General features: G+C 41.0%; 3 protein-coding genes across 4 annotated transcripts; 2 read left to right on the top strand and 1 right to left on the bottom strand.

The window, feature by feature from the left end:
- Positions 1-3,183: 3,183 nt before the first annotated feature.
- fam89a (family with sequence similarity 89 member A) lies at positions 3,184-7,608 on the top strand. Its single transcript, XM_076165323.1, has 2 exons — positions 3,184-3,585; positions 4,659-7,608. The coding sequence occupies exons 1-2, from the start codon at positions 3,337-3,339 to the stop codon at positions 4,932-4,934; spliced, it is 525 nt and encodes a 174-aa protein (XP_076021438.1). The 5' UTR covers positions 3,184-3,336; the 3' UTR covers positions 4,935-7,608.
- Positions 7,609-7,742: 134 nt separating this feature from the next.
- Positions 7,743-10,164, bottom strand: arv1 (ARV1 fatty acid homeostasis modulator). Its single transcript, XM_076165322.1, has 5 exons — positions 10,020-10,164; positions 9,295-9,414; positions 8,962-9,115; positions 8,622-8,846; positions 7,743-8,442 (listed from the first exon to the last, which is right to left on the bottom strand). Exons 1-5 carry the CDS (start codon positions 10,113-10,115, stop codon positions 8,315-8,317), a joined length of 723 nt encoding a protein of 240 aa, XP_076021437.1. The 5' UTR covers positions 10,116-10,164; the 3' UTR covers positions 7,743-8,314.
- Positions 10,165-10,700: 536 nt separating this feature from the next.
- On the top strand, positions 10,701-20,156 carry ttc13 (tetratricopeptide repeat domain 13). 2 transcript variants are annotated; one of them, XM_076165340.1, is made up of 23 exons: positions 10,701-10,893; positions 11,970-12,064; positions 12,707-12,782; positions 12,890-12,960; positions 13,068-13,133; positions 13,326-13,418; positions 13,512-13,628; positions 13,702-13,812; positions 13,955-14,037; positions 14,168-14,309; positions 14,483-14,657; positions 14,772-14,928; positions 15,078-15,208; positions 15,292-15,424; positions 15,510-15,602; positions 15,750-15,833; positions 16,008-16,092; positions 16,267-16,373; positions 16,577-16,712; positions 17,216-17,295; positions 17,783-17,861; positions 18,331-18,410; positions 18,513-20,156. In XM_076165340.1, the coding sequence occupies exons 1-23, from the start codon at positions 10,725-10,727 to the stop codon at positions 18,625-18,627; spliced, it is 2,478 nt and encodes an 825-aa protein (XP_076021455.1). In that variant the 5' UTR covers positions 10,701-10,724; the 3' UTR covers positions 18,628-20,156. The 2 variants fall into 2 exon arrangements, with proteins under 2 accessions (XP_076021455.1, XP_076021454.1); XM_076165339.1 differs by having other exon boundaries at positions 16,264-16,373.
- Positions 20,157-22,019: the final 1,863 nt, after the last annotated feature.

The following is a 22,019-nucleotide window of genomic DNA, read 5'->3' as shown; positions in this document are numbered from 1 at the left end:
TCCTCTGTGGGTCAGTGGGAATCAGATTGAACTTTTCCCAGCTATTCATTGCTGCATTGCAGAGGAATCTGAGAGGCCTTATGCAAAGTCATTCTCTAGTTTCATCAGTCAGATGTAAAATGAAGGAATATTTAAGATGATTTACATGTTTTTTAAATTATTTTATTGACTTCTGGATTTTAATCATGTATGTTCTGCTGTTCTCAAGCAATATTTTAATCTGTTTGGATCTTGTCAATAAATAAAGCATTGTTACATTCTTTCTATTTAACTGGATGCTTGTATGTTTTGCTCTCAGTTTAATTCCACCGTTTCTTCAAATCCTGCACAATTGGTGCGTTTTGAAAATGTGTTTTCCAGCCCTGGCCAATAATTAGATAAACTGAATGCTTTGTAAAAGTCGTGGCAATGTATTTCATTTTGTCTTGACAAATCAACATATTTGATTTGAGTGAGTAGAAAGCGAGGGAGGAGAGTAAAGTGCAAAGGTCAGATGGTCAGCTGGGATTTGGGACTAAGCCCCACTCTGCCTGCAGGACAAACTATGACTATGAGTTGAAACATGTCAGCACATACACCAGTCACTCTGCTGCTGAGGCATTCGGCTGTCAGAAATCTTTGACCATTGCATGAGAGGTAGACATGTGGGGAACAGGCCCTAGTCAATCCCTTCAAACATCAAACCCAAGACCACATCAGACTATAACTGAACCAACATAACATTTTTATTTTTTATTTTTTACAGATGTAAACAAAATGTTCTAGTTTTGTCAATATGGATGTTAATTTAATATACAATATAACTCAAAGGCATGTATTGTCTTTATTGTGGAACCAATCGTATGTTTTACTTAAAAGTCCTGGAACAGCTGAGCAGCCAATTGTTCACTTACTTTTGAGCTTCTAAAATTGGGTTGCTCAGTCTAATAATGGATGTGATTCCTGCCCTGGTCAGTAGGTCTCAGTCCCTGCAGCTTCAGTTCATTTCAGGCAGGCACACAGCAGCAGCAGCTCCCACCCCCACAGTCCTGTCTGTGGCTCCAAAGGCCTCAACAGCAGCTATATCAGTTCCTGCCTTCAGCAGCAGCAGAAGAACCGAAGAAGACAACCTTTCAGGAGGAAGCTGCCTCATCCTCATGTTCTCTGGAGGCCCTGAGCAGAGAAAAACCAGTGACAAAGCCGGGGAGAGCAGCTGCTCTTACCGGCCTCTGCCTCTCTTGACCTGCTGTCCTACGATGCACTCGGAAACTGACCCTCACAAAACACATTACCACACCCGCCCCTCCCTCTTCAGACCTTTTGTCTCTCTCTGACAGTGATACATCCCAGACAAGCTCCAAGTTCAAAGCAATATCATTTTGTATGCCTGTCGCAACGGTTACATCACACCATTTCTACCAGGGTGTCACTTTTTCAAACTTTGAGATGACGTAAACTCCTTAAAGTATCGTGACTTGATTTGATTCAGCTCAGTTTGGTTTAGTTCCATTCAATTCAATGGGACCGGTGGAGTGGGTTTGGATTAAACTGTAGACTCAACTGGATGGGAAGGCTTTGTATTGAATTGAATATGTTATTAAACGGTGTGGACCTTTTTCACTGTTTTGAGTGGGTGATGGTGGATCATGGCTGTATCACTGCTCACTCTGGTATTAAGGGCAATGTCACCTTTTCCAACAGCCACAAAGCCACTGAAGCACTCTTTAAAACAAATACTCTTTTAAACTGGCAGGTGTGGACTGTCAGACAATAGATAATAGAGTGGGATTAAACCTGTATGGTGAGTATGTGATGCATTTCAAGGGTGACTCATGACATATATGTCATATAATACTTTGCTTATGTAGATGCATGTCATTGTTGTAACACAGTGGTAGTACAAAAGCAGGAGTCAAAGGAATAAAAAGCCTGCAGAACCTTTATGTCTCTTTTCAACAAAACACCAATTTAACAATAATAATTTATGATATGAATTAAGATATAATAATCTGTCACAAGGATATGACACACTTATAGCTTTACCATTATTGATGAATGAGGCAGGCTTACTTCATTCATTAGATCGCTTAGGGATACAGTTTTCATTATGTGACATCTGCCTGATATGTGTACTTGTGTGTGTGGGGTACACCACATGTCCCTCTCTTGCTGAGGAGCATGTGTGATGCCTTTGTGTGCGGGTTTCATGGCTATTGTTGTGATATTGTTGTGACGGCACTGGAAGCTGGGGGTGGGACGTAAAACCCACCATCTGTCCCTTAAACTAACACTATTGTCCATCACACACATTGTTGCCAGGACCTGACACACACTCCTGTGTCGTGTGGGCAAATTGTTTGTCATTTAGGAGCTTAAAGACACATTTTAGTCGAATACTATTGGGTCGCTATTGACTGACATAATACGAATGAGCAATACCTTATTTATTTGCAGTCTTATCAAGGACAAAACATTATTGGCTATCACAAAACATGTTACATTCCTACGACAATAAAATGTTTCTCTTTTGATATTAATGTGTAAAAGTACTAATGACTTGATAACAATAACTTGATAACCAAAATTCACTATATTTAAATTTGCATTGATTGAATGACTTTTCCTGTTTGTCAGAGCCGGCAGGGAGACGCCCAGCAGTCTCGATTCCAAAGAACAGGAAGCGGACTTTACCACGCCAGTATTTTACAGTGTAAAAGTCCCGACGATTAATAACAACAATACCGAATACAGTTAAGATTAAAAATGAAATCTGACTATTTGAAAATTCTTAATGGCCAAAGTGTCTGCTTTTAAAATATACTAGATATTTATGGTTAAACTATAATCCAGAAACCACAAATATAATTTCTCTTTTGTTGTTATAAGTAATTGTTGGGATGTCATTGTTATCATTAGTTGTAGAAGGTGTAGTAGTAGTAGTGGTAATCACTTATTCATGTTACTATGAATCAGCAACAATCATTACTTTAATATGCAATAAAATGTCCAGATACGATACATAGAACATCCAAAATCTGTTAAAAAAAAAGAAAAACAAAGAAAAAACAACAGCACCCAATTATTATTATTTTATTTAGAATGTTGTTTGTATATTTAGTAAACTATATTTTACATACGCGAATTATTCTTTTACTTTGGTTATTATCTTACCGGAAAATGAGTCATTCAATTCCGGCAGCTTGACCTGAGGTCCACTCCTGAGTTCCTCAAAGCTAAGCGGGTGTTGCCTGTTGTAGCTTGGCGTGTCTGCCCTGCGTGTTCGGTCTTCGTGCTACTCGAATGATTAAACTTCACCTTAAATATTAACATTTCCACGCACAACAACAGTTTCAGACGATGAACGGTAAGTCAGCGAACGGCACGGCGGGAGGAATGGCCTGTATCGAAGGTCTACCGCCGCTACCTAAGAGCCTAAGCGGCTTGCTGAACTCGAGCGGCGGCTCCTGGAGAGAAATGGAGAGGATGTACGTGAAGAAGACTATGATCCAGGACGACCTGAGCCGAGGAAGGAACAACACCGACAACCTTCTGGCAAACAAGCCGGCCAACCTCGACGCGGCTCTGGCTCTTCTCCGGAAAGAAATGGTAATTAGTTTGACTAAACCCCCTCCCAAAACATTGCGATTTTTCTTGCACCTATGTGACGAAGAACAACTTAATCCCGTGTTGTTGACGTTTAAAGAGCCAAATCCCCTTTAAAACCCTCCATTAACTCACTCTTGTCTGGTTTAAAGGCACCTTCAAACCTCTTAACGCCCAATTTAATACAATTACAAAAAATATACAATTTTTTGCTGAATTAATCAAAAGATCCCATTTATCGTAATGATGTCTGAAATTAGGTAAGCGTCTATCTTTAATGTAAAAGATCAGCTGTTTTCATTACAACCAACAACAAAATTCCAGAATTAGGATATCTATGGTTATGTAAATACAGGGAACCCCCAAAACAATCATCTAAACGTATTTAAGTAAAGAGGATCCATTTATTTGTTTTTCCTTGAAAGCCACATTCTTATCATCTTGGGAAAGCAAGCTGGCGATGGTTGCTATGAGATGATGTCTTGTCGTGATTCTGTATTCTGGCCTGATTACTAATTTTGTTACTTTGGCTCGACTACTGTAGAATAATTTGGCAGTTACCGTTCCAAGTCCTTGTCACAATGTCAGGCGAATGTAGTATTATTAGTACTTTATATTATAAATAATTGCCCTAGAATCACGGCCATGTAGTCTCACAGGGCAGCTGATTCCCTTCAAAACCAGTTGTGTTGTGGCTTATGCGTTTGATTTTGTTTCTTCACCTAAGAGGTTTGTGATTCATGTGACCTCTGCGTTGCTCCACTGGCTTTGTGTGTGGACATGTGCTCATATGTGTCCGGAATCACGTCCGTTTGCTCAATTGACCACAATTGAAAGAAATACCGGGAGGAGTCCAGACTTCCTGTTTTGGGCGTGAAGCTAATCTAACACGCATGCACACTTGTTTTGACTCACGCAAACACCTGGGAAGCCTGGACAAATTGAGATGTAATCCCCGCATTCAAATTCATCCAGCTGCACTTGGTCGTAATATGGTGGAAAAGCTTTTTGTTGTTATTAACTTGCTGAAAGCGACTTGTCATGTACGAATACTCATCTTAAATCTGTCTGTCCAGGTGGGTCTCCGTCAGCAGGACATGTCCCTGCTGTGCCAGCTGTGGTCTCTCCACGAGTCCATACAGGAGTACAAGGGGAGCTGCCACGACCTGAGCGCCGCCTCCAGCCTCAGCATGATGGAGAACGGCTACTTCGACGAGGATGACGAGTATTATCCCGATCCCGGTGCCACGCCCACCGGGGAGCAGCCGGACGGAGAGGTCGGAGACGGGATGGCATCCGCATCTAAGAACGGGAGCGGCAAGGGCGACACCTGGGACTCCTTCCATATTTGAGGCCGCGTTTCCAGGGGTTTTCCTGCGGATGACTTTGGGGATAAATGTTCGAGGAAACGGGAAGCGGCTCTGGAACTGATTTTGAAACCTTTGGTCTTCAAGAGAGTGCTCGATCATTACAGGACACCGTCTCTTGCGGTATCTCAGTATCTTAGTTGACTACAGAAGTGTGACGCACCAAACCCTCCTCAGGTGAAACAGTGTGAGGAAGGCGCTTCGTTCATCAGAGCCCAGCATGGATGTGACACACTCAGGAGTGGAGGTGGATTGTTATTCTTATACTGGACACCATATACTTAAATACAAGACAATACATTGTTTTTCTTTTAATCAACAGCAACAACTCATTTTAATAGCCAGCCAATCTTCTTTATTTTCTTGTTTTCCCCAGAACTTTTTTTCTTTACACATAACTATATGAACAAACATTTATTTATTATATAATATAAATAACATTATTTTTCATTTTCCCGTTACGCTCCAAAGTGAAAGTTTTGCGAGCTGCGTAGCATATTACTGCATTTAAAGGTTGGAAACCCCAGAAATTGAGACTTTCTAATTGAAGACAGAGGAGGAGCTTTCTCTACTCTGCAGTCCAACTTTGTCCAAATACATCATTGACTTTTTTGGGTGGTTGGGTGGTTGGTTGGGCGTGTTTAACCTTTCCTTCAAGAGGCAGAGTCCTACATTCATACGGCTCGTGACGATCCGCACAGAATGTGTCTGATCCTCATTATAGAGAAAGAAGTCCTCATGCACACTTTAGGCTGCAAAGTGTTCTACCCTAAAGCTTCGGCTCAATACTAAGTGCTTATTCACACTGTGGACGACTCTGACAGGGCAATCTATAGGGTTATATCGAGGAGTTAATGGAGGCATGTATGGTGCAAAGACTAACTAGGTAGCATCAGTTAAAAATGAACATATCATTTATACTTGGTGATCAAATCTTGCTGACAGGTTGAATTGAACTTCACACGTTAAATTCAAACAGCCCTGCACTTTCAGTTGACCTACTCTATTATTACACTGCCTCGCCAGTTCCACAGTTAACCCTTAACTGATAACTGATGTTAAATGATGGTAGAATGTTGGGAGGAGCAGCAGCCATTGCTTCTCCGCAAATTTCCCCCTTTCCTTGCAAACTTTCCAACCCATACTGGTTGGAAACTGGTTTATGCTTCCTCAAGGGGCTTCGATAAACTTCACCACCACCAGATGTCTGTAAAACTATATCGGGGTCAAGGCCAGAGATTTGTTTCGAAATTAACACACCCCAGCCTTTTCGTACTACAGCCAATGGACAGGTTTGTCACTAAAAAAGATTGTTCTAGAATGCAGGTTTGTTCATTTTCCCAGTATCAGTGTCAGGAGATGCACCCGCCGAGACAAACCCGTAGGTGCCAAACTGGCCGTAAAGCTTCATTTCTGATAGGTCCTTTAATTCTGTATCATGTTTAGATCAACATGTAACTGTTTGGATGAGAGGACAATCCAAAGGTGTGTTAAAGGATAGTGAGTACATGTTTGACCAGCATCTATATCTGTATCCTGTATCCATTAGCTATCCAATGTTTTGGACCGGCTTTGAATCCCAGAAGCTGGTTTTGAGTTTTTTTGATCGTCTCTTGAACAATCAGAACTGGGCACGTGTTTGAGGTGTAATAACTTCAAATGACGCGTGTTTGCTCAGTGTGCACACTGGTGCGGTTGTCTAGGGAGAGTTGAAGTGAATCGATTGGTTTCTTTGCAAGTTAAATCATTGCAAAGGTCTCAGAGTGAATGGAAATAAGAACAAATCTGCATACAACCCTTTTCCTTAAGGAGAACTTGTCTTTATTTGAATGTTTTGGAGAAAGACGGGAACTACTCTATTGTGTTTTTCCATTTGTAACCTACACAGAGCGTTAGGTTCTAGGTACGTTACCTCCATTGTCCAGTTACTCCGCATCATGTATAACCTGCAGCTAACTAAGACGTTTGGATGTGCAAATATTCCTACTTTACTCCGTATAAAGATGGTCTGTGTGGTCTTCCTTCATATCTAAACACTACTGCTGACCCTGTAGCATGTAACACTGCAGCCCAATGCAAACCTGTTCTATCTCCTCAACTACAGAAGAATTGTAATCTGCCATTGGCTTATGGAAATACCAACCATCACCATGACATTGTATTGAAAGTGGATTTTTTATAAGTTGTGTCATTGCCCTGTATGGATCCTGATTCGTTTGTTTCGTAGAGGGATCCATTGTTTGTGTGTTTGTAGAATACAAACCAAAGAAAGTACGCCAGTCAAAATTAAATGTATTTGGTATAACATCCTAAACAAGTCTGTCTTCTGCTCCAACAAATTTGTATTACATATATAAAGATTCCTGAAATGATACATTTTTAAGAATGTCTTTATACACATTTATCAGGAACTTTATCCTTTTGTGATGCGACCATTCTTTGTATCGCACTGCTGGAGTCATGATTATGCCTTTATGACCACTCAAGGAACCTTAAGTTTAGATGCAGTGACTCATTTCTAATCAAACAGGGAAAATGATGTCGTAATTGCCTCGGCTGCAGCGCTTGACTGGTATCAATATTAACGTTACAGAAAAAGAAAAGTCTGATAATGGTTTCACCTGATATTTGATTTTTAATAAAGACATAATCGTGTTTACTGTTTAGTTGGGTTTTTTTTCACATTTAAACACTTGATTACTCTATATTCTCTTGACAGTAATCAAATTCACTGGAGTATTAAATGAGAAATATACATAAAACAATACAATTAAATTAATCATATGCAGCCTATTTACAAATCTAGTATAAATGTAGAGACCTATCTGTGGTTAAAATTAATCAAACTCATTTGTATAAAAAAAAAAAAAAAAAGTTCCAATTACATCAAAAACTATATTGGCACTCACTAGAGCTTATATGTATATTTTGATTTAAACTGCCACCTCAGGTTCATGACATCAATCCATCGCCCCTTGATTCTTTCCCACAACAAACAATACAGAAATGTGGAAAATTGGTCATTGCTGTTACAATTGATCTTTCTATATCAATCTATATGGTTTTAATTTCAAAACAGTACAACCACAGAGCTGACTTTAAGGCAGAATGTGTATTCCCTACAATGTTACACTATCAAAAAGAAGGAAAATAATAAAAGCAAAATTCCCCTTTCAAAGATGAGACAACATAAAAAAGCCATACAACAACTGTGACCTTTTCAACCATTGTGAGCAAAATAAGAGCATTGTTAAAATGTCCCCACACTTCATACGTTAGAAATGTCCAGTTGGGATCAGAGGTTGGCTTTACCGTCCTCATTCACTTGTCCATCCCTGAGATATTTAACATTCTGTGTGTGTGTGTCATTCCAACGCTACAATATCCTGGATTCTCCATGGAAGTCTCTGGAAGGCCTGGGCCACGCAGGTCTCTGTGAAAAGGCCAACGCACACAGCCGTCAGCGACAGACGTCTACTGCTGTTCAGGATAACTGGAGAGGAGAGAAAAACAACTTCAGTCAGCCTCTCTACAATTTGTTAATTTGTTCATCTTCATAGTGTGCGAGTTCCTGTGTGTTTCCGAAGTGAAAATGGCATTGGAATGCTTCAAAAGCTCCAAATTTAACAAACCCCTCCTGCTAATTGTCACTGAACTGATGTGTGCTACTACCTCTGATGGCCTGCGAGTTGGAGGTGAGGACAAACAGCTTGATGAGGCCTAAACAAAGTGGGGAGTAGTCATGTTCCCAGATGACAGCAGGGATGAAGAGGATTTTTCCATAGCAGGACAGCAGCAGGGCTCTGAGAAGCAGCCTGAGCTCCAGGATTCCACCTTGACATTGACTCACTACCACCCAAAGGAACCATAGAACTCCACCACAGAAGGCTGACAGCTCTGAGGGAACAACAGTTCAATGACTCACTAACAACAGTAGTAGTGAGGACTACAGCTGGGATTCACAACATTATCAAACAGATGAAGAAGTTAAGAAGTGGTCTTATGTTCTTACCAAGGGCAGCCAAACTAAACATGCCGTAGAACTCCCATTCTTTGGTGTATCTAATGATGTCAGCAGGGTCACTACTCTGTTCGGAGCCATGGAGCAAAGACCACCTGAGGTAGGACTCACACAGCAGGCAGAACACACACAGCTTCCAATGGATCTGGAGGGGTGAAAGCAAAAAAAAACATTCTCACCTTCTACACAATAGCATGTGTAGGAACAAGAGTATAGATGACATCGCACACAAAGGCAAAGAAGGTAAGGTATCAATACTGATTATAGGATATGAATTTACCAATGGTAGCAACAACATGGATATCAATTATTTATGTTACTCACGTTCAGTGTTTCGTTGAACAAAATGTGTCTGAAAGCCTGGGTCTTGCACAAAATGGCATCGATCAGGATGATAACTGGGTCATATTCAATATACTTGTCTACAGGTTTCTGGCAGGACTCCTGGAAAAAACAAGACAGGGTCAACATTAAATAACCTCAGGAGTTTTTCCTTGTCTTCCTAGAGAGCTTTGAGCTATTGGATGTGATATTGGGCTCTATAAACAAATACATATAATTGATTATATAGTTATCATAAAATGTAATTTCTAAAAGGAGGACTTCAATTGTTGGGAGCTTTTGAACTGTATTCTATCGCTGTTTTGTTGCAAATGAAGTATTTATTAAAAACATATTTTGAATCTAGCCGCACGGTTAGCTCTATTTTAACATCATTTCGAATTTTGAATAGGAGTACCTGGGCTAGCTTGCGAAACTCGTTCCCTACGTACGACTTTCAGGTGTGACGTACTAACAACATACCGTGTGTGCTGTATAGGAATAAATGCCCAATCATTTCACAATGCTTTTATAGTTTTTCATCAATGAAGTACTTTCACGCAGTCCCGTTCATTCCGTTTTCAGAAGACTAAAGTCACCAGTTAACGTGGTCACTCGTTAATACAAAACACCGGCAGTTAGCTGCATCTTTTATCCTCAGGACTCGGGATTGACACTAAACCAAACAAGCCCAAACTAGAATGTCATCTATCTAATACCTTACGTACACATATGGTTATCTTCAGGATCCCATTTCTGTAATCCCTGTGCAGCTCCGTTGCTTTTGTGTTACATTCAATACACCTAAAGTCATCTTTCTCCATTCTCTTCACGACTGAGTGACAACGATCGAGTTAGCTTGCGTGCAGGAAACTAACACGGATGTCGTGTTTAACCTTCAAAATAAAAGCCGAGACGGAAGTATGAGAGGCAAAACATATTCACAATTGTACATCGGAGTGTTGAGTATGTGTCTGTGTATGTATGGTGTGACACCCTCTCAAATTTATTTCTGATGACCAATGTCCCGAAAAAAGAGATAAAGACATAAAAAATAAATAGATAAATGCAAAATGATGATAAAAAGTATATTAATTGATGTGCAAATCAAAGCCTCTAATATAAAACCATAATCATGGGTCTGCCCGTACATTAGACAATAAAGGCCCTCCACCTGTGTCATTAAAGGCCCCTGTGTGTAAACACATAAAATAAATAGTAAATTAATAAATAGGTCATTTTGAATTGAAGGTATCATCATTCCCCATGTGCCTGTGGGCAACAACATTTGAATGGTTTCACTTGACTATCCATAATAATACTTTAGACTGACTCATTGTATTAATATATGTTTGTTCAGAGATACGTCACATTAGACTTCATACATTCAAACATTCAACTTCCGGTCTGTGACGTCACACATGTAGAGCAATATGGCCCCTGTTAGCCGGGATGTTGTTGTTGTGGCTCTCTCTCTCATCTACCTCTGCCGGGCAGTCTTTTCAACCGAGTATTTCTCCACCCTAACTTTCTTCAACAATGAGCTCCGCAAACAAGGATGCAGCTCGCTGTCCGAGTGGGAAGAATACGCTGCCGACTGCGGTAAAGTATCTTATTCGGTGTTACTTTGCCACGTCCTCCCGATACAAACTGTCAGTTACCCGGCTAGCTTAACCTGTTCGTAAGCTACGAGGCTGCGCTTTGACAGTACGGAAGATACCAAGATAAGAACCGCAGAGGTTAGTTAGAACTTATAAGACACACCTAGGTAACATATTTATAGGTGAACGTGATAAAGTATGGCATGCACAACATTTGAAGTAGACTCAATGAGGAAAGTCACTCTTTAATTCAATGTTTTAGCTCGTAAATGTCAACGCCCAACACAACTCTATAAACACACCTACTTTTGGTGCTTACCTGCCAGCGAAGTACTGAACTAACTAAACTAAAATAAACATGCTTTGTTTTTGTTTGTGCGGGTTTCTACTGGCACAGATGTGAATGAGTTGTTAGTGTCAGGTGCATAGATGATGAAACTATTTGGACATTGTTACATTTTGTAGGCCATTTATGAAGAATTGCATGCATCTGATGTTTGAAAATGATACAGATAGTGACACAGACCTGAAACTTTCCTGGTGTGGACATGTCGTATTTATTAAAGCTTTATTATTGTGTAGTGTAGTGTGTAGACTGGCAGAGTGAATGCGTGGTAGAAGGTCTTCGGTGTGAATCTGGCTGAGTGAGTGAGTGAGTGTGCGTGTTCACCCCTTTGTCTCCAATGGTTACCCCTCACAACACCTGTACATTTCTCACCATAATAGGTGATCAGTATGTTGTTACTGGTGCAGATTCATCAAACAAATATATGCAAATGCCTCTTTCAGAATCATCCATCTTACAGTTGGACTTTCCTGGTGTGGATATTTATTAAAGCTTTATTATTGTGTAGTGTAGTGTGTAGACTGGCAGGGTGAATGCGTGGTAGAAGGTCTTCGGTGTGAATCTGGCTGAGTGAGTGAGTGAGTGAGTGAGTGAGTGAGTGTGCGTGTTCGCCCCTTTGTTTCCAATGGTTACCCCTCACAACACCTGTACATTTCTCACCATAATAGGTGATCAGCATGTTGTTACTGGTGCAGATTCATCAAACAAATATATGCAAATGCATCTTTCAGAATCATCCATCTTACAGTTGGAAGAACCAGACTGTGAAGAGGGAAGCAGTCCGCCTTGTGAGTCAGTCATCTCACTTAATGCAGAGAGAATCCTGGTGAGATCACACACACACACACACACATACACACACATTTCCATATACAGGTTATTTATTATTATTTAAGGGAAGAGAGGCAGAGAGTTTGAGAGAAAGGAGAGCTGGAACCCTGAAGAGAACCAGGCAATGTAACGTTCAAGTGAATTAAGACAGTAGGGTGACACGGCCGCCGAATGTTGTGGAGAAATGTCACCGTAGTTAGACTTCTGGATGACATCAGTGTTGTTGATTCGGTGACCTCGTAGGTACAGCTTTTTACAGGATGACGTCATACAGCAGTGCAGGGCAGCTACAGATGGCATCATAGGTCTTTATTGTCATGGTAACTGTACAACCAAATTGACAGAGCCGTCACTGTGCAAATGATTCAGTAAAACAGCCTCTAAAATAAAAATCATAAAAATACACTAAGACTGTAATGTTGTTTTTCCTCTGTAATACTTGGCTCCTCCCACCTTGCATATGTTACGCTGTTAAGTTGTTAACATTTTACCAGCAAATTCTCACAGCATTATCTTTGTCTGTTTAGTTCATATTTCACACAGGAAGCTTTTTTTTCTTCCTGTATTCGCGTCTTTGTCGTCTCTTTCTGTAAATGTGTGTTTTCTAATTTGTGTTTCCTGTCTCTGTCCCTCACAGAACCAGGCCAAGTTGTTTTCAAAACAGAAAAAAATTCCTTTCCTTGTAGATGACCACAACACAAATGAAGAACTTGGTAAGTTGATGTGTTATCTTAATTCAAACCCTTACCTTAAGAGGACATAACTTATTTTAACTACCATTTATTTTCCCATGTCATCATTTTGCTCTGTGTCATTGCAGCTATAGGCTACGTTCTGGTAGGCAACGGTCTTTACGATGAAGCTATCAAACACTTCTCGCTCTTATTACAGGTCTGTTTGCATCTGGTTGTATCTTAAACTGCCGTCGACAGGAGATGCACTTTCAGTAAATCAACATACTCTTACATTCCATGAGATGTTGTTGTTTTATACTACAGGGTGACCCGGAGCTGATCAGCGCAATCTATGGGAGAGGGATAGCTTATGGAAAGAAAAGTCTACAGGTGAGTAGAAGTCACTCTAGTAGGACTCTAGGCCGTCTGCCTTGTTGTGACTGTGCACACTGCAGAGACGTTTGACAGCAGGTTTCATGTTTTGCATGTTTGTACCTACGTCCCTTCTTATGTGTGCAGTAGGTCACCACTAACATTATGTAAGGTACTTAACTGCCTTTTGTTCTCGTGTCTGCATCCCAGGACATAAAGAACGCAGACCTGGCGTTGTATGAGCTGAACAGAGTCATCACCCTGGAGCCAAACTGGCCAGAAGTCTACGAACAGAGAGCAGAGGTGAGGCCGAACACTGTCGACAGTGTGTGTCAATTGTTTAGAACCATCCACAGATTCTGAAATAGTATTTTTTGCGCGTGCCTGTGTGTGTAGATCCTCTCTCCTCTTGGTCGTATCAGTGAGGCTCTCAGCGACCTGACCAAAGCCATCCAGCTGCAGCCATCGGCTCGCCTGTACAGACACAGGGGAACTCTCCTCTTCATATCAGAGGTTTGTCTCTGAAAAGTTGTTAGTTAGTTAGTTTGTTTCCATATGTTGATGCCATCCTATTCCTTCCCACCAGGATTATGTTGCAGCAATGGAGGACTTCCAGCAGTCCTTGGACCTGAAGAAGAACCAGCCTATCGCAATGCTGTATAAAGGTCTCACCTTCTTCCACCGAGGCATGCTCAAGGTACAGATCTGATATTGTCTTACGATGTATCTGGCACACGATTCAAGGGCAGAACCATCGGCTGAGACAGCATTTGGACAGCACTTTGCTGCTGACTGTGCTGTCCATCCCTGTGGGTAATGGTTTTGTTTTCCCTCCTCAGGAAGCCATTGAAACATTCAAAGAAGCACTAAAGTTGAAATCTGACTTCATAGATGCCTATAAAAGCCTCGGGCAGGCCTACAGGTACAGCAACACTGCAGTATATCTGATTTTCTTATTACCTTTGTATAGGAATACAGCCAGTCATTTTTGTGTTTTTCTTCTTTCTGCCTTTGTTGATTGTTTGATCCCGATGTCTTCTTCCTCTCACCAGAGAGCTGGGTGATTTTGAATCGGCAATGGAGAGCTTCCAGAAAGCTCTCATGTTAAACCAGAACCACATTCAGTCCCTCCAGCTTCGGGGCATGATGCTCTATCACCATGGCTCGCTGCAAGAGGCCATTGGCAACTTCAAGGTAGAGCATTGAGTCACTTCTGTTTCCTCTGTAAGTACGAGTATAACATGGAATCCTGTCTTCATTGATCCTAACTCTGCATTGAGCAGTATAACAGTCCATCCTCACTATGTCGTGTTTCATTCCCATTTCTCCCATGTTCTCATTTCCTCTTGTTGCCGTGTGTCCCACAGCATTGTCTTCAGTTGGAACCCTACAATGAGGTGTGTCAGTATATGAAAGGGTTAAGTCACGTGGCCATGGGACAGTTCTACGAAGGCATCAAGGCTCAGACTAAGGTCATGTTGAACGACCCCCTGCTGGGCCAGAAGGCCAGCTCTGAATACCTCAAAGTGAAATACCTCAGAGGTGTGTATGACCACACACACACACGCACACACACACGCACACGCAAGTGCAGAGAAGGCAGCATCTTTGATTTATTCCGTTGCTTGTTTTCCTCTCCCCATGCTTCTCTCTCAGAATACTCTCGTTACTTGCACTCCCTCTTGGACGTGGCTGTAGCAGAGTACAATGTGGATCAGGACTTACCTGGGAACTTCAAGAATCACTGGGCAAAGAACCTGCCTTTCCTGATAGAGGACTATGATGAACAGCCAGGACTGCAGCCACACATCAAGTGAGTTTATCAGCCACCTGACCTGGCCAATATGTGGAGGATCTGCAACAAAGAGTCATGCACACTGGCCACTTTCCCCTCCTGTAAACTGTTTGCCTCCTAGTGGACTAAGTTGCTTTTCTGAATCTTCCTCTCCGTGTGCTTCGCAGGGATGTGCTGCCGCAGAACTTTGACAGCTACAGCAACGAAGTTCAGAAACTGATCTGTACTGCCGACTATCTGGGCTCACTGATGCAATATGACACACCGGGTTTCCTACCAAACAGGAGAATACACAGAGGTGCCATTAATACAAAGTGTAATTCAATAAATAAGACAATAAATAGTTAAATAAGTCACATAACAGTTTCCTGTCCTTTCCAGCGATGGGATTGGCCGCCCTAGAGGTGATGCAGGCCATGCATAAAACATGGAGCAACTCTAAAGTACGAGTCAATGGCAAAACCAGGCAAATGCAGTGGAGAGACATGTTTGACATCGCCGTCAAATGGAGGAGGTGAGGGTATTTCCTGTTTGATAAACAAAACAAATCAATACTGCTGCTACCTATAGTACATCCCAACATGGACCTGTGCTTGTAGGATTGCAGATCCAGATCAGCCAGTTCTGTGGTTGGACCAAATGCCTGCTAGGAGTCTCAGTCGAGGCTTCAACAATCACATCAACCTCATCAGGTAATAAGCTGACACCCTACATGTCACAACTTAGGGGTTTATTACTCTGAAATGCCATCAAATTAAATTCCAGCCAGTAATTCTTCTTTTTTCTGTGTAGAGAATTATGTACAGTTTGTTCACTTCAAACCATTTCTCTTCATTCAGGGGTCAGATAGTCAACATAAGATACCTGGCTTACTTTGACAACATCCTGGACTTCATCAAAGACAGAATACTGGTGTACCACGGGTAAACCAACATTCCATGTCACATTATGCTATTATACTATTCCTCCCTGTTCTGGAATATCACTCATACTCAGAATTCACAGCAGAGCAGACTTGATGTTGCATTCCCCTTTGATCTGTCTCATCTAATTTTGTTGTTGTATCACTGCTTCTTCTCTGACCTGTTGTCTCTCAGGGCCTACAACCCCAGAGGCCTACAAGAGGTCAGCCAGGCCCTCGAAAATGTGAATAAAGTGGAAGATCTACTACCTATAATGAAGGTAAGTAGGAAGACAGGGAAAAAGAAGTTATGGTTCATAATGAGATGGAAATCAGGCGCTTCATGCTTCGCAGTGTGAAAACCCAGGATGGTGTGTGTGTGTGTGTGTGTGTGTCTTTCTGTGTCTGTCTGTGTGTGCGCGTGCGTGTGTGTATGTATTTATTTCATGAAGCAGTTCAACAGTAAAACCAGGGATGGATTTACAGTCAACTCCAAGGTGCCAAGTATGAAGGAACCTGGGAAAGAGTATGACGGCTTCACGATCACCATCACTGGAGACAGGTGAGCTCTTATGTTCCCACACAGATATTATTGGTAATATAAAACACTGATTACGGATGTTTGTGGCAGATTTTAACATGTAGTAAATATGAGAGACGTTGTGTAAAATGTACAACAACACAGTACTTGAAGTTTAATGTTTGTAATTCCACACCAACATGGATGTTTGGGTCCTTACAGTAAATTTACTTGCTGTCTTTCAGGGTGGGGAACATGTTGTTCTCAGTAGAAACTCAGACCACAGAGGAGCGGACACAACAGTACCAGTCTGAGATCGAGTCCCTTTACAAGGATCTCACTGCCAAAGGAAAGACGTTGACACTCTCAACAGAACTAGGGGTGCGTCCGTCTTTTCCTCATTTCAATTCCTTGGAAGCCTTTTAATAATCAACTAATGATAATGGCCTGGACAAAATTATTGGTACCGCTTAGAAGTGCTAATATATAATTGGATTGTAGTGATGTTTCAAACAGACGAGAGGAGGAGTTCTTTCAAATGATAAGGAAGCAAATACTTACCAATCATGGTGAAGGAAAAGGCTACAAATGTGGGTGTTTGTGATTCCTCCACTTGTCCTTGTGCTGAGTTAAGTCTACAATGGCACAATGGTGTAGAAACTCTATTTAGAAGATTGTAGCAGAATGTTTCACACTCTCATTCATCACAGTGTTTTTGCTTTAACTGTAGGAACCAGACTCTTCTTCTTTTCTTCTTCTTTTCTCTCATCTCTTCTTTCCCTTTGTCCAGATATAATAGCAAATCCAGACCATAGACAATGAAAAAAACAAAGCTAATCCGTCTGAAGCTTCTGGCTGAATTTGTGGTGATCTCTCTCTTTCAGGATGCAGATGCTGTGTGTAATCTAATCCTCTCATTGGTTTACTACTTCTGCAACCTCATGCCTCTTTCCAGAGGATCCAGGTAATTTCACCTGAAACAGCCTGCAGGTGTAATGATGAACTCCCCGATAACTGCTTTCAATGCAGGGTTAAGCTGTTTGCCAAGACACAGGAATTAGAAAGATAGATAAAACAAAAACAAATTGAAACAAATGGAAGACCAAATATCTAATGTGGATGGTACAGCGGGTGAAACAAGTATTAAATACGTCACCATTTTTAATCCATACATGCAATGAAACCAAAACAAATAAGTTCAGAAATTGAGTTATAAGTAATAATGTGAAATGACATAGGGAACAGGAATAAGTTAATCTTGTAGAGTGTTCAATTTTGAGTTAGACATTCCATCACAGTGACCATTTTATCACATTTATTTGCTTATTTATTGTTGAAATGAAACCATAGTGTGATTATGCTGCTGTAAGGAGGGACATTTCAAGTTCACAGTTATCAGTGGGAAGCGTTGATGCCCTCATATGTTTCTCCCCTTCTTGTCTTTCTTGCAGTGTGGTGGCATATTCTGTCATGATGGGGGCCCTGATGGCCAGTGGGAAAGAAGTTGTCGGTAGGATCCCAAAAGGAAAGGTAAAGTCACTGTCAATGCCCCTGAGCTCAGTGCTTTAAATGAGGAAGTCTCTCCGTGTTTGGAGCGGAGAGGCTCAGGCTTTATGAAGCCACTACAATGCCAGAGATTGACTCAAAATATGTTATTTAAATAAAGTGATTAATCAATTCCAGGGCTTAGATGTTTTTTATTCAGCACTAACATAAGGAAGCCAAATCTTTCAGGCAAACGCTAAGAAAACTGGCATTTATGAGTGAGGCAACATGGTTAAGTGACCTAATTTGAGATTAAGGACACGTTGAATCTGGGACTGTACTTAATGAATTAACCCCAGAACCCTGACCTGATTTGACTATTGACTATAATTTGGACCCACCATGCCTTAGACGACTTAAGTATACTAGGATCCTTTATTTTCTAGCTGCTTTTAGATTAGGAGCAGTGGATTTATCTAATTTGAGTTTGTTGTGTTGTGTTGAATTCATTTAGCTGGTGGATTTTGAAGCCATGACCACACCGAGTTCAGAAAGCTTCAGTAAAACAGCCAAGAATTGGATGAATCTCAAGAGGTGAGGAAATTAAAATATTCTTTGTGAGTAACCTCGGGACAGCTTTTGCGATATCAGTTTTTCTGTTGATTGTTGTTTGATCTGTTTTTTCTTCTTCCCCAGTTTGCCAAATTGGTACCAGAGTCTTCCGTCAGTAGCAGAGACCTTCCCATCTACCAGAACAATGATAGAGGTTCTCAATACAGACTCTTCTTCACATTGTCCAAAAAAGTCCTAATACAACTTTTATGCAGTGGAACAGTCTATTGAATAGTCTTAATAGAGCTTCGACACCAGGCAGAACCAAAGGACCATTTTCCTCTGCAAACCAACCTGGATTGTGTTTCCAAACACATCTTGACAGATTACATCTTTGAACATCATCAGCATCATAATTCTCCAACATCCTTCCTCACACATGACCCAAAGATCGGAGGGCTTTACACCCTGTTGTTCCCAAAACCCCATTGATTACATTGATAGTAACAAGAAAGTTAATTTCTGAAAAAACATTTTTTTTAATGCTGCTTCAGCACAAACGAAGGCACTTTTATTCAAAGTATGTTTACATACATATTAAAACAAATTCGAATCTAATTGAGGCAATCGGGGGACGTATGGGGGGGGCGCGAAAATGTTCTAATCTGTAGAAGAATACAGAAAAAGTTTGGGAACCACTACTTTAATCAATATTCTCTATTCAATGTCCTCAAACAATTTTGCAATTTATTATATTGTTTTGTTTGTTGGGGATGCAGAAGTTTTTAGGTAAAACTTTTTTCCCCCTAGAGCTCAGAACAACAGGAATCTCATTTGTTTGACGCCATCAATTTAAACATTTTTTTAAACTATATTTTGTAACATAAAACTGTAACTGACACTCTAGACTTTCTTTTTCTTTGAACCCTGCTGCCATGCATCCTTTCTGTTAGCAGAGAAATTAATTTACAAGATATAACATAAAACCTGGCCCGTTCACTTGGGATACTTGGAACATATTTAAGAAAAGGCTCTTTTATTTGATGGGGAACATGAATGAAAGAGTAAACAAACATTGGTCACAGTTGCACTGTATAAGATTCTACCTGAGCCATTTTGATGTTCTGAAATGGATTGTACTCATCACTTTCCAGTTTGTTTGCTTTTCGGTTTCCCTGATCTCTCTTAGCTCTGACTGATGGATCTCAGAGACGGTTCCTTACAGGATGACAAAGGTCCATCATTATTCTGTCATTACCATTCCTTTAACTTGCTTTGGATGCCAACTGTGAATTCATCTTTAACAATCTACGTTCACATTCCAGGTCTCGATACTCTAGTCCATTTTTAGTGTTCTGATTGGATCTGATCTTGTTGATTTGACGGTTCTGAACATAGCTCACTCCAAAAGGCCATGTAGTGTGTGCCCATTGAACAAAAAACACGATGAACTCGGTGATCCCCCATAATTCATCTGGAAACCTCAGGCCTTTAATGAAAAACTGCTGCAGTAGTAATTAAGCCATGATCACACATTGAAAGCAGACTTCTCCAAAGGCATATGTCATTCATTAACTATTTCACACTGCAATTCTTCATTTGTATCCCTTTACTTTCCCCACTCACCATATCAACATGTGTGTTGACTGGTAGTCATCATTTTCTGTTTTGCACTGGTTGATCGAAGCACTGATCCAAGTACTGAGGAGTGAACAGTCTGCGTTGAAGCTTAAAACTTGAAAGAGGACATTTTAATTGTGTCAATAAAACTGGTTGACCATTTTAAAAGGATTCTGGTGTCCGTTTCTTTACAGGGAATGTGGAAACAATTACATCATGTTCCATGTCTTCTGTCGCTGCTATTTTGCATAATCTTTTGTCCTCTTAAATACTTTTGACTAAGTTTTGAATTCCTATTCCTTGACTACACGCCATCAGACAAATTCCTTTCACTAGATGTCTTTCTGATAGTGCTGTAGCTAAATTGTAACCTAAACCACATGTTTTTGTCTCTGCCCCAGGCTGCACAATCACTGGTCCAGTTGCTTCAACACATTGTCTAGCATATTCAGGTCCTTCCTGATGGATATGGAAATCAAAGACACTATGAGGGGACACACTGATAAGTTCTATCAGAAATGGCAACCATTTCTTACCTACTTCACAGATCTACAGGCTATGCCAGAGCAATGACTGAACACCTGAACAGTTTCTTTATCGCAGGAAGGCCAGGACCGGGTTGTATGAATGTTGGGGTGGGATGTCTTCTCTTTTTGTTTCTCTCCTCTCTCTGACTCTGTCCACACTACTGTTTCATGTTTACACGACTTGGGGGGCCGTGGCTTTCTGCTGTTGCCCTGTCTGTCACCCTACTGTTTCAATTTACTTGAACTTTACATTGCCTATTTTGCCTCAGGTCACAGGGGTCGCCAACATGTAGCTCGCAAGCTATCAGTCGCTCGCTGAAAGGTTCAATGAATACGTACATTTTACAACACATCGTCACTTGGTAAAGCTGTTTCAATTTCTATCCAATCAAATTCACAAACATCCCGCCTCCTTCGTCACAAAACGATTATAAGCCAATCAGCTGTCAGTCCAACAAATGACGCTGCTGTCACGTGACACCGTAACATCCGGCCAGCAAGCGCACGCCGGACTTGACCATGACCGCCCCGATACAGCTCCGACCGACAAAAGGCAACACATTACGAATATGAATGGCAAGTGTGTGCTTATCTCATTTGCGGTGCGGACGCGTCTGTGGAGCGCCACTTCACCAAAGTCCAGTTTCACAGGACTTCCGGCTGCCAGCACGGCGTCATGTGTCGTTAGCGAACGCACCGGCTCGAAGGATTCCCTGTAGTTCCCATATCATCTCTTTTAGCTCTTTTAGGTGAACGATGGGAGCCGGCTCCCGTCCGAGAGCCGTTTTCATTTATTACAACTTAATACAAGATGAGTGACAGCAGGGGGAAAAAGCAGCATTTGGATGCATTTTAACAATTGTGACAACATAAAGGCAGAATGCAGAATAAAGCTGTCATGTCGAGCAGGGTTCTCAAAAAACCTTCACAGACATGAGAACTGTGCATCCAACAGTCCAGCTGGAGGAAAAAAGAAGCTCAGGCTCTCAGGCTCTCAATCCAGTGTATGTTCTTCCAGACAGGACAACACTGACAGAGAACGTGCTTCACTGCAAGAACATTCCAAAAATATTATAATTCCTCATGAAAATAGTACCACACTCTCTGTCATCTCATTAACTGTCAGAACAGACTGAATGCATGTGAAGTACAGATGATATGGGAACTACAGGGAATTCCCTAAATTACAGGGAATGTGAAGGGAAATTGTGACAGTGATATGTGGACTGACCGAAAATGAGAAATATGAAAGGTATAGAATTAGTTAAATAGTAAAATAAGTAATAACATTGTTTTGTTTTCTATGATATTAGTATGATGTGAATTTATTGGTGTGAGCTTGACACTGAAAATGTATACAGAAAAAAACAAGCTCATGTTGTTGAATTGAAGGGCATTTTGAGTGTTGGATATCAACATTTTGTAAATGTTTACACAAAATACGCTTATTCAGCTGGTTTGGGTGGAGAATCAGCCAAGTGGATAAATGTTACGAATAATGTAA

This window comes from Genypterus blacodes, unplaced genomic scaffold, assembly GCF_046128005.1.
Source record: "Genypterus blacodes isolate CSIRO-AG114 ecotype Tasmania unplaced genomic scaffold, CSIRO-AGI_Gbla_v1 ptg000143l_1, whole genome shotgun sequence".
NCBI lineage: Eukaryota > Metazoa > Chordata > Actinopteri > Ophidiiformes > Ophidiidae > Genypterus > Genypterus blacodes.
Note: the sequence above shows the minus strand (reverse complement) of the source record. Positions and strands in the feature narration are given on the sequence as shown.